Here is a 16,223-nt window from a genome sequence, read left to right as displayed (position 1 = left end):
AATGCCTACATATTATACCCAAACCTCACAATAACCATTAACTCAAAAAAATTACTGTATACTTGTTAGAAATGACAAAGCTAAGGCCCAGAGCGACTGTCACAGACCTCAATAGTAATTAAATAGCAAAACTAACTTTCAAACCTGAGTCTGATCTAAAGTTTATAGACCTCTCTTTCCTTGAGCCACGCTGCCTTCCAGCAAGATAACTGGCCTTTGAGAAATGTAAGACTTCTGGAAAATCAAGAATTGGTAACAGTCTGTCTCAAGAAAAGTTTGAAAAGCCCCATGGATTTATGCTCACAAAAAACAAAATAAAGACAGCCCTATAAAAAGTATATAATGACATTTGAAAGGTCTACACAGTCAAATCCCACTTAACATTTTGCCCACTTAAGACTTCTGTTCTCTCTATATAATACAATAATAAAAAAAAGTTCAAGCCTTTCTGAGTTTATGCCTAGGTCACTGACTTCCTAGTCCTCCTGATGATCTCAAAGACCAAGAGTGATTTTAGTTAAATTGCACCTTTCAAAATAGCTGGGAAACTATCCTAACATTCACGCATTAGAGAAATTCAAATACCTCTAACATAAGACAAATATTGCTCCAATTTTTTCTCTAAAATTTAAAATAATTATAAAGCTATGACCACTATAAACTTAATGTAAAAGCACATGCCGTCAGTCCTCTGATATATGCACACATCTCAGATTCCAACATCCTAAAAGATAATGGTGTATATTCTGAGGCCAGGATTTCCCTCACCATTTATTGCTATATAAATTTCATTGTAAAAAATCTTCATTTCTACTCTACTATTTCCTTTTCCATTCTTTTCTGTTCCCAATTTCTGGATTCTCCTCTCTCCATCTTTAAAAAAATTTTCCCATCAATTCTCGCAAATGTGTTTGGATTTGCAATTTGGACTGCAAATCTTCAAATTGTTAAAAGTAGCGAAAATTAAACCTAAATAAAATATTCTAATTTTGCGCTGGGGGAAAGCTTTCTAAGGACTTCTGCTTTCAAAAATTCTGGGGCATATGGGAGAACTCACTCCTTAAAGCTTATCTTAAATATGTTCAGAGAAATCTACTTATTTTGTTATCTTTCAATGGATTAATCACGAAAGATTCAAAATGGCAAGTACTATGCTTCTAAAAACATACAAATGAAAAACCAGCCTTAAAAAAATATGTATCTCTAGAGGGAGTCCAGAAATTTTTAATTCCTTACATTTTCATAAAAATAACACCTCCTTGCCCAGGCACTTTTACCATACAAATTAATTTACCTTAATCAGAAATGTGAAGGTTACCATTTTGTTTAGAAATATTTTATGACAGATACATAAGAATGTACCAAAGTAACAAAAAGCACTAATATTTAGCACAGATGAATAATTAAACAATCCAATGTTATTCTGATGCCACATTATGGAAAACAATATTGAATCGTATTATTCCACAAGTTTTTGATGTAGCACTTTTTATTTCAATAGATACAAACATTTAGTAGCATGTCACTAAGGATCTCCTATAACTTGGGTTTCCACATAGCACAGGTTTAATTAGGCTTACGAATTTGTTCTATTAGGCAGACAGCTAATACAGCTATCAAGATTCTCTTTTCTATTGGACAAAGTAATCTAGTAAAAAGCTGAGACAGAAACTAACCACACTGTTATCTAGTTTCATTAATCTACAGTTAATACAGGCAGTGAATGTTCACAGAGCCACTACCTTTCCTCCTAGCTCAGATGAATATAAAAAACTCTGATATTTTAATAAAATTATATTTTGACGATTCCAATGTTCCAGAAAGGGTATGAGGGCTGCTTACAGACATACAACAGCAATTGTAAAAGTGACAAAATCAAAGCCATGGGAAGAAAGACAAAAGGTTAGTTATTAATCTGTTGCCATAAATTTCTCTCTGAGCTTATTTTTAAAAGCCAAAATAAAGGACATCATTAATACCAAAAATATTTTATGTGCATAAGATAAAAATAAAGCATTACCTCTGAAGACTGCTGTTCCTGGAATAATAATAGCTAGTATTTATTCAACACCTACTATGTGCTAGGAAAGAACTTTATATATAGAGATGCCTCTTGATTTATAATGGGGTTATGTCCCAATAAACCCATCGTAAGTTGAAAATATTAAGTCAGAATGCATTTAATACACCTAACTTACCAAACACCATAACTTAGCGTAGTAGCCTACCTTACAAGTGCTCAGAACGCTTAACATTAGCCTGTAGTTGGGCAAAATCATCTTGTGGCTGCTGCCCAGAATAAGAGAGTATTGTATCACATATTGCTAGCTCAGGAAAAGATCAACATCAAAATTCAAAATTCCAAGTACAGTTTCTAAAGACTGCATATCACTTTTGTGCCACCATAAAGTCGAAAAATCATTAAATCAAATCATTTTAAGGTGGGGACTGTCTATATTTACTCTTCATAATAACTCTACAAGGTAGCAACTATTATTATTCCCATTTTATAGATGAGAAAGAGAAAAAAATCTTTTCCTTTGAGTCTATCTTAAGAGAAAATATGAGAGTACAGTAGTTTCTGAACTTTAGACTACAAAACACAGTTCTTAAAGAAATAGTTTGCACAACAATCTAGTACACCCACATATTATATAATAAAAGTTTGATCACATATTTACACTTCCTATAAAGGAAAAAGAGTAACATTAAAATCAAACATGATTTTAATATTTAGATATGAAATAAGAAAAAAACAAAATAAATACAAAACCAAGAAATATTTGGTGGTTGAAACCACCAAATTGATTTCACACCCCACTAATGGACTGCAATCTCATGCTTTGAAAATCACTGAAATAGAGACAAATTACTATATTACTATATTACTATAATGAAAACAGAAATGAATTTCATAGAGCTGTTCCTCAATACTGGATGAAGGGTAACAATGCACAATTCAATAAAAGTAATTTAATCAGGAGAAGCAAAACAATGTGGTCTAACTATACAACCTTTTAATCATCAGGCTTGATCTAAGGATTTAATTATACGTTAGAGCAAGAGTCCTCAACTAGAATACATGGAATATAGAGAGATCAGGAGGTCCCTGAACCTGAATATATGCATGTGTATGCATGTATTTTTTGGGCAAGAGTCCACAGTTTGCAGCAATTTTCAAAGGGGTTACTGCTTCAAAGAAAGTTTAGAACCATTACTCTAAAGAATGAATAAATCACATCTTCCAGAAATCTTTTAATGTTGTTTTCTCAAAAAAGTTTCAAATAAAAATTGGGCAGCAGATAGACAGTTCAAGGGTGTATTCTCTAGGGTGGGGCGGAAATCCTAGAACGTGGCTATTTCATATTCCCAAGTTAAAGACAGATGCACTTGGTATGACTGTCTAACTTAGGTCATACATCTAAATAGATAGCTATAACAATTCTACGTGAAAAACTGGTATAACATTTTTTAAGCTATTTAGGAAAGAGATGAGCTCTGAAAGACATGTAGAACAGATTTAGCCACATAGGATGGGCTATGTGGCTAAATCTATTCTAAGCTATTTAGGAAAGAGATGAGCTTTGAAAGACATGTAGAATAGATTTAGCCATCAGTAACTTTTAAAGCTCCTCAGGTAATTCCAATACATAGCCGAAGTTGAGGACTACATGCCCAAGGAAGAAAGTTACATTTTGTTCTCTTCTAGAAAATTAAAATTAATTTACTCCTTATTACTAAAGTCATACCTATCAAAGTCTGTTAACATAAGGATGCCATTCACTATATACATAATTTTCTCTATAGTATATAGTTTATAAAGAAAATGATATAATATATAAAATTTAATATATTCTACTTTTCAGGTAAAAATTAATCAAAAATCCTGCCTAGGAAAGCAATATATGTCCAAAATAAAACTCAGAGAATTTAAAACTGTCTTCAGGACATGTAATTTATTTTCTATCAGTACTACATTTAAAAAGACTGATAAAGTCTATGATGGGAGCAGAGTTCCAAAGGGACCTAATGCTTATTGGGTGCCCTGCAACAGGTTCTTTCACAAGCTTTGAAAAATTTCATCCACAAGTACAGTACAGGTAAGGTTTAAGTACAACTTAGTTTCATTTTCACAGGTATAGAAAGAGGCTCTTTTGTGTAGTAAAGTGTCAGCACCAGGATTCAGGCTTGGGTATGACCATCTCCAAAACCCATTCCTTCAACAAGAAGTGTTTTCCATGCTAATTCTCTGGGTCCTAAATTTTTTAAAAGTTACCATTTAAACTATAATAGAAACAAACAAAAACTTTAAATGCCTAAAGGTGAAATATGCTAAAATTCGACTCATTAGAAGACATAAATGTGTTCACTGGAGCAGTCAAGTATTACTTTTGTTCAGAGCCTAGAATAAAGCTTTACCTGACACATTTAAGCTTACTTTCATTTTTCAATTGTGTCATTGATAGAAAAAGATATCATTCTACAGCGATTTTTAAAAAAAGGCCTTCATATGTCTAAACCACATAAAATCTTACAAGCTACACAATACAGCAACACAGTGCTCAAATGCCATGAAAGTACAGGTGCATCTTTTCAGTATATTATTTCATCAAGATATAAGAGGAAGGAGTGCAATATCAAATGAGAAGGTCTATCTTAGACTTAATGTTCATTTAACATCTGGTTTTATTAGTTTTATGCTTGTCTTTTGTAAGAAATGCAAACAGGTTTAAATATTTTAATGGTTCTACACTGAAAAGCAATTTTTACTATTCTTCTTTCAAGAGTCCAAATCAGTTAAAAAGCATTCTGATATTGAAAAACAAGCTTAATAAAACAACCTAGAATCTTCAACTAATTACCTAAGTGGAACTAAATTTGACACTATAAAATGGAAACAAAACAGAAATAAACTGGACATTAGGATACGATTATGACAACCATTCATATTGCCAATTTCAATTTTCTATGTTCACTAAAACTACCTTCATTCTCCTTACTAATTGGCTTTACAAGAGTTATAAATATGAATTTATAAGACATGAATAAAATGTCATTGTTTATATAGTTAGCTTGAAGAGTACTATTAAACAAATAGAAAATAGAAACAAATAGAAAACACCATATTACATAAATTAAGAGGAACAAGCATGAGTTAAGTCGCAGTCTTCAAATACAGTACACTTAGGAAAAGGATCTCAACCACTGTTTAACTGCTCTTTGCAAAGAGACTTAAGCAATGCTTTAAAAAAACTTCACATTTCTTAGTTACATTAATTACAAGAGCTAGAATCTCATTTTCTTATACTAAGTATATGTGTGTGTATAGGTATCATTTAAAAAAAGAAAAGTAGCTTTTATCTAAAGGTTTTTCTTTTTGAATTTTCAAAAATAATAAAACATATACTAAAAAGTGTCAAATTTCCTACTACCTACATTCCCTGAAACTAATCACAAAATCAGGACCAGTTTTCTGTGTTTCCAAAGTACCCTTTTTTTCTGGGAGGAGAGAGGTATTATAAAGTGTAATATGCACTGAGATGTATCACTTTCAGATATGAGAACTAATTTTCCCTAAAAATTAGCCATCTTATTTCAAGAAATAAACTACTGTATCAAAAGCAACTATTCTAAGTCAAATGTCTGATATGAAAGGAATTTCAGATGTTAAAATGTTAGCAAAAAAGTATAAAATCTAATGTTACATTAAAAGTAACTGATTTTTAAGTATTTCTATGCTTTTGCTTATGAAAGTCAACTTGTCTAACTGCAGGTATTAAGGCAGAAAATGTGTGATATTAGCCCCGATTTTCCTCTTAATTAGCCATGAATTTGGGCAAATTCCCTAATTTCTCAGATCTCATTTTCCAGGTAAATCAGAGACTAGCCAGATAATAAGAATTTCAGGATTAAAAGGGCCTTCTAGGTAATAGTCTAGCCCTGTCATTTTACAAATGTGGCAACAGAGGCCTAGAGATGTTAGAGAACTAGTCACAAATGCAAAATCAAACCTAATATCCAAATCCAGTACTTATGCCATGAAAACCTCTAAGTTTGAGAAAGTATTCTTTATATAGAAAGACAGCTACTGATTCATTACCAATAGTGGCATGAAGAAAATGAAAGCTCTTACTGCCTGGCCCTTTTGGGATCAGTAAATAGGCTGTCCATGTTACTGGACAGATTAAATATAAATCCAGTGTTTTTCTAAGCACTATTTGCTTTAATAACTAAGTTAATTATCATAGAAATTATATTATTAGCACTGTTATTAAACTTTTATTTAATATTAGAAATATTAAAAGTGAAAAGATTCCTAGAATCCACATTAATCAGATCTAACTTTTCTTGAAATTTTTATTGGTTCTTCAAGAATTTTAGTTTTAAATACTAAGCTCAATCAATATTGCATAATACATATAAAGCCAATGAGTACTTTAAAATAATAGTAAACAAATTTTCATTCTATAACCCATTAAAGAAATACATGCAACTCATACTATTCTAAGGATATAAATATATTTCTATCTGCATCAATAAGCTCAATAAACTTTAAAAAGTGAATATACTTTTGATCTTGAGACGAATACCCACTTTTGAGAATAACTAAACTTACTCTCTAACCAGAAATCCTATCAAAGCAAACTGACTAGAATTTATTAGTCATGAGGAATATATAACACCTCAAAGAAAAGAAAATCTAAGAAAATAAAATTTTGATGTTTCTTCCCTCTGCTTTTCTTTTAGGTGTTATGATCAAAGATATCTGATCCTAAGTTATATAAAGTTTGTAAATGAAAACAATTAAAAGCATATAACATCAAGCTGCCCAGGAACAAAGATTAAAATTCTGTAACATCAAAAAAACACCCCCCTCCCCATATACCATAACTGTTAAAAACTTCAAAAGGTAAGTTAGGAAGGTATCTTAGTCTATATTTCTAAGTCAAGCAATGTATAAATGCCCAGACTAATTAAGTGTTGGCAAAGCACTTTCATACCCTAACATATGCACTTCTCACTACACCCTTTTGGGCAGAAATTATTATTCCCATTTTATAGACTCAAGAGAGTTTATATAATACCATCCAAAGTTGTATGTTTTGTAAGTGTAAGATTTAGAACACAAGCCGAAATTTTATGAAGGGTGGATAAGTAAAAGCATAGCAACCATAAAGGAAACAGTATTTCTTAGGATAGCTGGGAAACCCACCCACTTAATGGAATGGCAGGTTTGTGCACTGTAGTTGGGATATAAAGATTGGAAAGATTCAGTGGAGTCCAATTTTATGGGCCCTAAATACAGACTCACAATTTTCTTCAACAAACAGTGAAAGCACCCAGAAATTTTTGAATAGGGTATGTTATGAGAAAGAAGAATTAAACCTGCAGCAAGGGAGAGAAAAACATTTATTGAACACCCATTAGCATGGTTCCATGCAATTTATATCATAAAAGGCTGGAGGAGATGAGAGGCACAACATGAGGCCTGATTTATAAAGTTAACTTAAAAAAAGCTCAATTCTATACTAAAAAAAATCATAATTTAGGGGCAAAAATATGACACAGTCTAATCAAAATTTATTATCTTACTAATAAGACAAAACAACACCGATGATCTAAACATCAGGGAGTATCCAATGTTTAAAAATAGCCTTACCTTAGATCAGGTGATTCGGCCCTCCCATATCGATCCTGCCACTTCCCAACGCTTGAATTGGCTTTTCTGGAGGCAGTACTTGTCTGAGACTGAGAAGAGGTGCTGTTTCTGGTGAGATAAATTTTCTATGTTTTTTCTTATATATTGTCTCTGACCCCCCTTGTTCTGTTTTTCTTCCTTGACATGCTTTTCTAAAATCTTTCAGCATGTTCCTATAGTATCATTCTCAAGTCACATAAAATATTTGCTGTGGTACTAAGATTACTAGTGGTATTTAAATATAGATGTGTTATCGACATTTTATTTACTCTAAAATATTTTTAGAAATATTTTTCAACATAGACCATATGATGTCAAAATGCAGAAATGAGAAAAGAACCAAGGGCTTACTTCAGGTTATAATATATTATCAAGAAATAAATTTCTATGCTTTTATAAATCAATAACATTAATTTCTGCAGTTTCACAAAACCTAACTTGAAATTTTGCTATTTCTTTCTCTATATTCTTCAATAATTGGTATAAGTCTTGTGAGGGTAACCAGTTAACAGGAACACTCTCATGTGCTTCATAAAAACCTACACTAAATATATATTTCATAAAAATTGCATTTAAAAATAATTTAACTCTTTCCAAGTAAAATTCTAAAAGAAAATTAATTTTATCCCTGGTGACATGCTCCACGAAAAGTTTAGCTATTTACACTCTGATCAATCCTTTAAGGAACTAATATGACACTCTAAAAAAAGTAAGGAAAAAAATATGTATCTGCTTATTTATGTAAAAAGAAACACAGGAAGAATAAACCAGAAATTAGATGAAATGAAACTGATTACTGACAGGAATGAAGGAAACAGAAAGAGTGACAAATCTGACTATACTTTTGGATAGCCTGGCTTTTGTGACATTAATTGTTCTATATATGCTAAAAAATAAGACAATAAGCATTGAGAAAAGAAATGCTAATATTGAATATAAACAGATGCAATGAATCAAATTACAATTAAATGATTAATATGACTATTCTGAAGGAAACTCAAACACAGTATTTTGGCTATATACCTCAGTCTCAAAAAATGGAAGAGAATTGCAAAGATATCTTCAACTCTAACGGGTTTTCTGTAATGGTAGATGTAGAAGTTCAAATCTATTTTAAGATGAAGCAAATTAGTATGTGTACTGAAGTTGATGAAAACGAGGTTATTACTGTCGGAAAAGGGAGATGCAATATGGAATAGGAAGTAAAAGAAAGAGGATGACTGCATGATTAAATTTTACATATGGAAATTTCATATTGAAATTGCTTTTTTCCTAGCTCTGGGTTCTAAAAAGACCTAGAAATAGTTGATACCCCAATAGCAATGAGCATAACTAGTGCTAGGGTCTTGGTTTCTAATTACTGTTTCCCACTAAAAGGCATCAGGTGCCTTCAGGAAATGGCTGCTTTCAGGAAAGTATAAGATAAGCCTGGAACATCATGCCATAAAGAAATCCTCAAAAAAAACAAAAACAAAAACAAAAACAAAAACGAACAAACAAACCCAAAACAAAACATGAGGGAGACATGTCAAAAGATCACAGGAGCCAGTTTGAAGAAAATCCCATGGACCAAATTTGAGCATGAATATGAATTACAGTATATATTAATCATATATAGTTTATATACAGTATATACAGTTAAGCCATACTTATAAGCCACAGACACACTCTCTCTCTCTCTCTCTCTCACACACACACACACACACACACACACACACACACACACAAAAGAATCAATGAGTCTAACTGATAATAAATAAGTGGGGAAGATGGGAATGCTCATTTTTAAAGTAGAATGCCAACTAATAAATGTAAGAGAAATAAGTTAGATAATCACTATTTTGCAGCCATTACAGTAATAAATGATTAAAGCAAAAGTCATCAATGGATACTAAAAATTCTTGGTAAGTTCACAGAAAAACAAGATATTTATGTAGTCTCCTTACAGACTACTAATTAAATACAAAGGAGTAAAGCAGTAACTTTGTAGTGCAGAAACTCAAAGGACACCATCAAAATAACTGATTGAAGTTATCATCACTAATAATGAGACAAAGTGACATCATGTACCTCCAGGCTGATGCACTGAGAAGGACACAACATCACTTATATAGTATTCCTATCCAAAAAGCAAAATCTGGATCTAGTAACAAGGAAACATCAATTAAATGACTGGACTGTACTTTTCAAAATTCAATGTCAACAAATACAAAGAATGTGTGAGCTGTCCCAGATAAAAGAAGGAGAAAGAGTTAATTGTCATGAATGATCCTGGACTGAATCCTAAAGCAAAAAGGAAAGGAAAGAAATTTGATAAAAGACATTACTGAAATAAATGACAAAATGTATGACTTGTATTATTAAAATACTGATCCATTATTAGATTCTCTGAGGATGATCATTGTGTCCTATGACTATGTAACAGAATACTCTAAGAATACTCTCATTCTTAGGAAATATATGCTGAAGTATTCAGGGGTAAATGGGCATGATGTCTACAATTAACATTCAAATGGTTCAGAAAGATATTTTTGAGAAATTGAATGCAAATATGACAAAATGTTAATAACTGGTGAATCTAGGTAAACAGTATATATAGATGTTCTTTATACTTTTCTTGAAACTCTATAAGTTTTCATTTTTTTATCAAAACAAAAAATTAAAAATATAATTGCAGGGGACACAACAGGAGCTTCTGAGAGTAACAGTAATACTGTTTATTGATCTATGTGCTAATTACATGGGTGTATTGAGCTTGTGAAAATTTATCAAGCTGTACATTCATGACATAATATAGAAACTTTTAAAGATTAAGCAAAACATTCTGATATATTAAATATTAACATTTTACCCAAGTATGCCAATTTGCTGGGCAGTACAAAAAATTAGAAACCCAGTATTTCTGAAAATATACAAAAAAAGTTCTGTGCAAAAATACCAACAGCCAATAACATCAATAAGGCAATCTAAGATTTTAAACAATGGAAATACAGTGGTTAGGTTAGCAGTACCACTAAATATCTGCTGTGCACCCTCTATTATGTCTTAAATGACATTCTTGTCTCCTGTCTTCTCCTTAAAGTCAATAAAATTTTACTTTCAAAGATGTCTGATGTCCACAAAAATAAAAAATAGGAAAAACCCAAACATTACAGAAATACTTCATAATCACCAAAAAGTATTCTTTTGATCAAGTGAAGATGAACTGAAGAAACAAACTTTTCTAATGAAAAATGGATACTGTTCTTTATCTCCAAAAGGGACAATACTGACATACTGGGTATGTTTCTATTGGTTATAGTGGTAATTATCCTTTTCTTTTCTTTTTTTTTGGTAGTAGCAGTGATGGAAATGCTAATTTTTCTGTGATTTCTTTACTTTCTTTTTACTGTTCCTTACCCACCATTGTCTTTCCTTTATCAGTCTCTCCTTAGACCTATGGTCCATTATTACAACCACTCCCTCAAGTACACTCTCACCTTCCTTGCCCCTCTATCCACCTTTATCATATATGTGCCTGGTAAAACCTCAATCCCTGTCAAATCTAACACTAGCTCTCTTCATGAACACATGAATACCTGACAAGGGCAAGAGAAATACACCCAAGAAAAGCAATTCATTTCAAATCCATGGCCATTATCCTCAAGAAAAGTGGGAAATGTAGTCCCTCTCCCTGGTCATCAACTTTTTACTTAACTAACTCATTTCCATCAGCACATAATTTGTAATAATCTCTCCCTCCAGGTATTGCCTTTCAATCCTATTCCTTTTACCTAGTCTATTCACCTCCAAATGATTATTTCAGACCTTCTCCTCTTTTCTTAAATATTCAACATTCCATTCCACTACTTCTACTCTAACCAGATAAGTCTGCATCCTATGCTGCTGGGAAAAATTGAAGCAATAAGAAGAGAATTTTCAGTTGTTCCCATCACCATTATCCACCCACTCACCTTCACCATATCCTGCATTCCCTCCTGTTACTATGAGTGAATTGTCCATGCTCCTTAAGGCTAAACCCTCCAACTTGCATATTACATCCCATCCACTCTGCCCTTCTTAAAAACACTGCTCTAACAACTGTCTCTTCTCACTTTCTGCATCATCAATTTCCCCTCTAGTAACTCTTTCTCCTAAGTAAACTAACATACTATAATGTCTTTCATTTTTAAAAATGCATTCTCTCAACCTCATATTTTCCTTCAGATTTTGTACCATTCCTCTGCTCCCCTCAAAACAAAAAATCCTCAACAAATTGTCCATATTTTCTCATTCTAATTCCTCTCTTCCTATTCTCTCCTAAATCCAAAAAGTCTAAAGATTTTTTTAATCTTCACCTTATACCACTGAAAACGATCCTTTTCAGAATCTTTGCATTTTAAAATCTAAAAGTCATTCTCAGTATTCTTCTTTTGGGCATCATCATTATTTGATGGCTAATCACTCTTCCTACTTTGAAATGCATTCTTTTGAAGATATACACTGGGTTTTCTTTCAATTTCAGTAGTCATTCTTCTCTACTAGTTAATCCTTATTTTTATGACCTGTAAGGAATGCCCCACATGTCTTCTTACCACTTCTCTATCAATACTCATCTCTTTTACAATCTAATTCAGTTTTACTTCATACTATTTAAACACTGATTACTCCCAAATTTGTAACTCCAGCCCATACCTTTCATCTCTACTCTAGATCCATATATCCACTTCCTACACAAATTATCCACTTGCATGTCTAATAGGCATCTCAATTGTATTATGTCCTCAACTGAATTCTTGGTCTTCTCCTTGCAACACTCCTATAGTTTTTTCCATCTCAGATATGAGATGTACAAGATGAAACATATCCAGTATCTGACTACTTCTCACCATCTGCACCATTACCACCTTGGTCCAAGTTACTATTATCTCTTGCCTAGATAACTGTTACAACCTAACTGGCCTCCCAGTTTCTGCCCTTAATACCTCTGTAGTCTGATCTTAATAAAGCAGTTAAATCGAGACTTTAAAAATCTAAAGCAGATTATTTCATTCCTGTGCTCAAAATTTAATGGTGACTCCCCAATTTATTTCACTCATAGGAAAGTCAAAGCCCTTAATAATGGCAGAACACACTACATAATCTGGCCCAAGTTTAAAAAAAAAGGGGGGTGGGGTGGGGCAAGGTACAGAAAACTGCTATTGATTTTTAAATAGTTTAATTATAATACCAAATATCCATAGAATACTTGTTTACCATGTATGTACCAATGTATGAAAATACTTTACATAAACTAATCCATTTAATATACATGACTACCCTGTGAGGGAAGTATTATTATGTTTTACGGATCAAGAAATGAAAGAACATTAGGGGATTTGACCAAGGACACACAGTTGGTATCAGAGTCAGACTCTGAAATCCAGCTCTAGAGTCCGAGCTCTTAACATTACACTAGAACACCATAAATTCAATGAATGAAAACTGACCTCTCTTAAATATGAACAAAACCAAAAGAAAATTACATATTAAAAGGATCAATATTCCTCAGCTATCACAACTTCTTAGCCAAACATTTTATGAAACTGCATTTAGTTTAAATGTTCATGACTAACAACTGTCAAGATGAAGAGATAGTCAAAATCCAATGGCTTTGTGACATTTAATTTTGGCTGAATGCTGCAAGAATCTTCATTTTAAGGCTAAAATACATGTTCCCACAAGGTCTCTTCCAGCATTTGTATATTATGAAATATAATTTCTTATAGCAATTCAAAATTGCATAATAACAAAAATGGGAAAACAGAAAATAAGTACAACTAACACAAAAATAAATGATCTGGCTAAGAACTAGTAATAGTTGGGTTACTGATCAGGTTCAGAGAAATAACTGATTCAAATCAACTTTATTAACCCAAAATTAAACTGCTGACATTAAACTTCTCCAGTCTTTATCTATTACTATTTTCCTGGTAACAGCAAACCATTTGTCATGTTTAAGTAAAAAGGACATTTGCCAGCATATTGTCTCCAAAACTGGTGCCCTGTGGAACTCAAAGTTAGAACAAATCAAACCAAAGAAAGAAAAGAAAATGATTGGAATATGAAAGATTTCCCAGGCTGAAATTTCTACAATCTCTTTTACTAAAATCAGTAAAATATGTTTAGGCCAATAGATCTACATTTAAGGAAGTCTGATAATTCTTTATATAAGAATAAGCATAGAAAATAGCAAGGCCATTTTGTCACCACCTCTCCTGAATGTAAGTAAGACTGTTGTCTCTATATATACATATAATTATACACCATGCTTCATTTCTGCTTACCTAGATATTTTTAGATAGTACAGCACCCAGACAAGTTTTTCACAAAGAATTCATTTTGTACTAAAACAAAGAAGAATGTCCCAGTGTTTTGGTAGTATATTCAGAGCTTTTGTACTTCAAATAACACTAAGACATGGTGAAGATCCCAATGCCTTCAATAAATTGAGTACAATTGTCTAACTAACCTGCTTGGTGGGAGTCCAGCCTTGAACAAAGAAGGAGGAGAAGTAAATTCAGCTTTTGTAGATGGAAGCACTGTTTCCTTCTCTGAATTTCCAGTTCTTCCCTGCTGTACCTTAAAAAAAAGGGTTATTAGCTTGTTTAATTAAACAGAACACACAAACATAATACAGTAAAGATGTTAAAATAAATTTATAACATATGAAGAATGTTTCGATGCTGAATATTTAATAAAATTAAACTATTTTAGAATAAATAGCATTAGGTGAAAGATACCAAAGGTGGATTATGGGATCGAAGTGTTCCCAACTATTAAAAAGTTCATATTAATGTCATTTAAAAGTCCAATAAACTATAACTCTTTAGGACTTTCATAAAGCCCTCAGATCACCACACGTAAGTCCAAAATACCTGGTTTGGCTCCATGTTTCAGAGTTCAAAAAAGGTACTAAAGAAATTTCCCCATCTATGTTCACTACCCTTACCTAAGGAAACCACCAGTGTCTATTTTTGCCATTCTGATTATTTTCTAATCACACTGTGATTTACTATAACACAAATATTAACAATCGGCTCCTGTACTTCCATACCATTTGTTTTCCCACCATTGACATTAGCACCATTCTGCCAGATCTGTACACCAGCAAGCTTAAAGTTAGTCATCTGTCTCCTTCACATCTCTTCTCCCTTTTTATATTCACATTCAAAGCAATTATCTACTTACTCTATAATATCCCAGATTTGTTCATCCTTTCTGCTTCTATTAGATCATTCGAATATGGTACAGTCATATCCTTTTGGACTGGTGAAATATCTTCTTTATGTGCTTTTGCTTTTATACTTACTTTTCTATGTTAAAGTCACCATTAATTTATTAAATTTAAACAAATTTAATAAGTTCAAGTTGCCCTAGACTTGAATAACATCACACCATATTTTATGTCATATTTAAATTCTACTGCTCCATTCAGACTAAATTCAGCCTCAACCTCCTTCTCCATGAATCAAAGGCCAAGAAAATCTCAGATAACTTGACTCATATATTTCAAACCACTGATTCAATTCCAGAATCTCAAATAGTTATTAAGTGATTAAAAGAAACCCTTATATATTTGAGCCATTATAGTCATATCTCTTAATAGTGCCAAACCCAATCCCTAACTGGTGCCTCCATACAATTAGGGTTTAACATTGACATTTAATTTGAAAAAGCATTTCACTGTTTAAAAAAAAAAAAATCCATTTAAAAGGCACTGATACTAATGAGGAATAATGAAGATAAGCATTAAGACAATGAAGATAGAAGAAAATGGATTTGATAGACACTTGACAGGTAAAACTGACAGGGGACATAAACATGATTCACTTACCAAACATTTAAATATCTATTATGTACCAAGAGCTGAGACTACACAGAGAAATACAACAAAATCCCAGACCATAAGAAAAGACACACAACCAGAACAATACAATAAATAAAAAAAGTATCTATGGGAATAAAAGATGCTATGAGAAAAAGAAATTCATTACTCTTCCTGGGGAGGTCAGGAATACTCAAAAGAGATGACACTATGGATTCAACTGTTCCCCTGAGCTCCAGTAACTTATATACAACTTCTTACATCTAATAAGCATCTCAAATCTACCATGGCCAAAACAAAGCTACTGATTTCCCACTATCCCCTAATTCAATCCTAAGTCTTACCACACAAGTAACACAAGTGGCACCATCACCTACCAAAAGTAGTTTCTTATTAAAAATTTAAATTAACACACATCATTCCCCTGCCCAAAAATCTTTAATAGCTTCCTAATGCAAACAGAATAAAAGCTAAACTTCTTATAAAGTCCTGCAAAGCGCTCAGATCTTGTTTTCCTCTACTCTCCCCAATTTATCTCTACTATGCCCAGTCACAGTGGCCTTTTTTCTTATATATTAAGATTAATATAATATAATATAACATAATATAATAAATATAATATAATATAATATAATAAAATAATATATAAGTTCTTCCTTCATGAAGGCTTTTGCCCTC

At 32.3% G+C, this 16,223-nt stretch overlaps 1 protein-coding gene across 26 annotated transcripts in view; it reads right to left on the bottom strand.

Annotated features, from left to right (window-relative positions):
- Nucleotides 1–16,223, bottom strand: part of FIP1L1 (factor interacting with PAPOLA and CPSF1) — a 71,981-nt gene that overhangs the window by 37,296 nt on the left and 18,462 nt on the right. For 9 of the 26 annotated variants that reach the window (XM_039845211.1, XM_039845220.1, XM_039845215.1 and 6 more), the window contains one exon: nt 14,190–14,299. In XM_039845211.1, coding sequence (XP_039701145.1) covers nt 14,190–14,299 — 110 coding nt within the window. Of the gene's footprint in view, nt 1–7,660; nt 7,769–14,189; nt 14,300–16,223 lie in introns of all 26 variants that reach the window. The other 17 variants (XM_039845202.1, XM_039845204.1, XM_039845206.1 and 14 more) reach the window with 3 other exon arrangements.

Source organism: Pteropus medius, unplaced genomic scaffold (genome assembly GCF_902729225.1).
Source record: "Pteropus medius unplaced genomic scaffold, Ma_sr-lr_union100, whole genome shotgun sequence".
Classification (NCBI taxonomy): domain Eukaryota; kingdom Metazoa; phylum Chordata; class Mammalia; order Chiroptera; family Pteropodidae; genus Pteropus; species Pteropus medius.
This window is presented reverse-complemented; position numbering and strand designations above follow the sequence as displayed.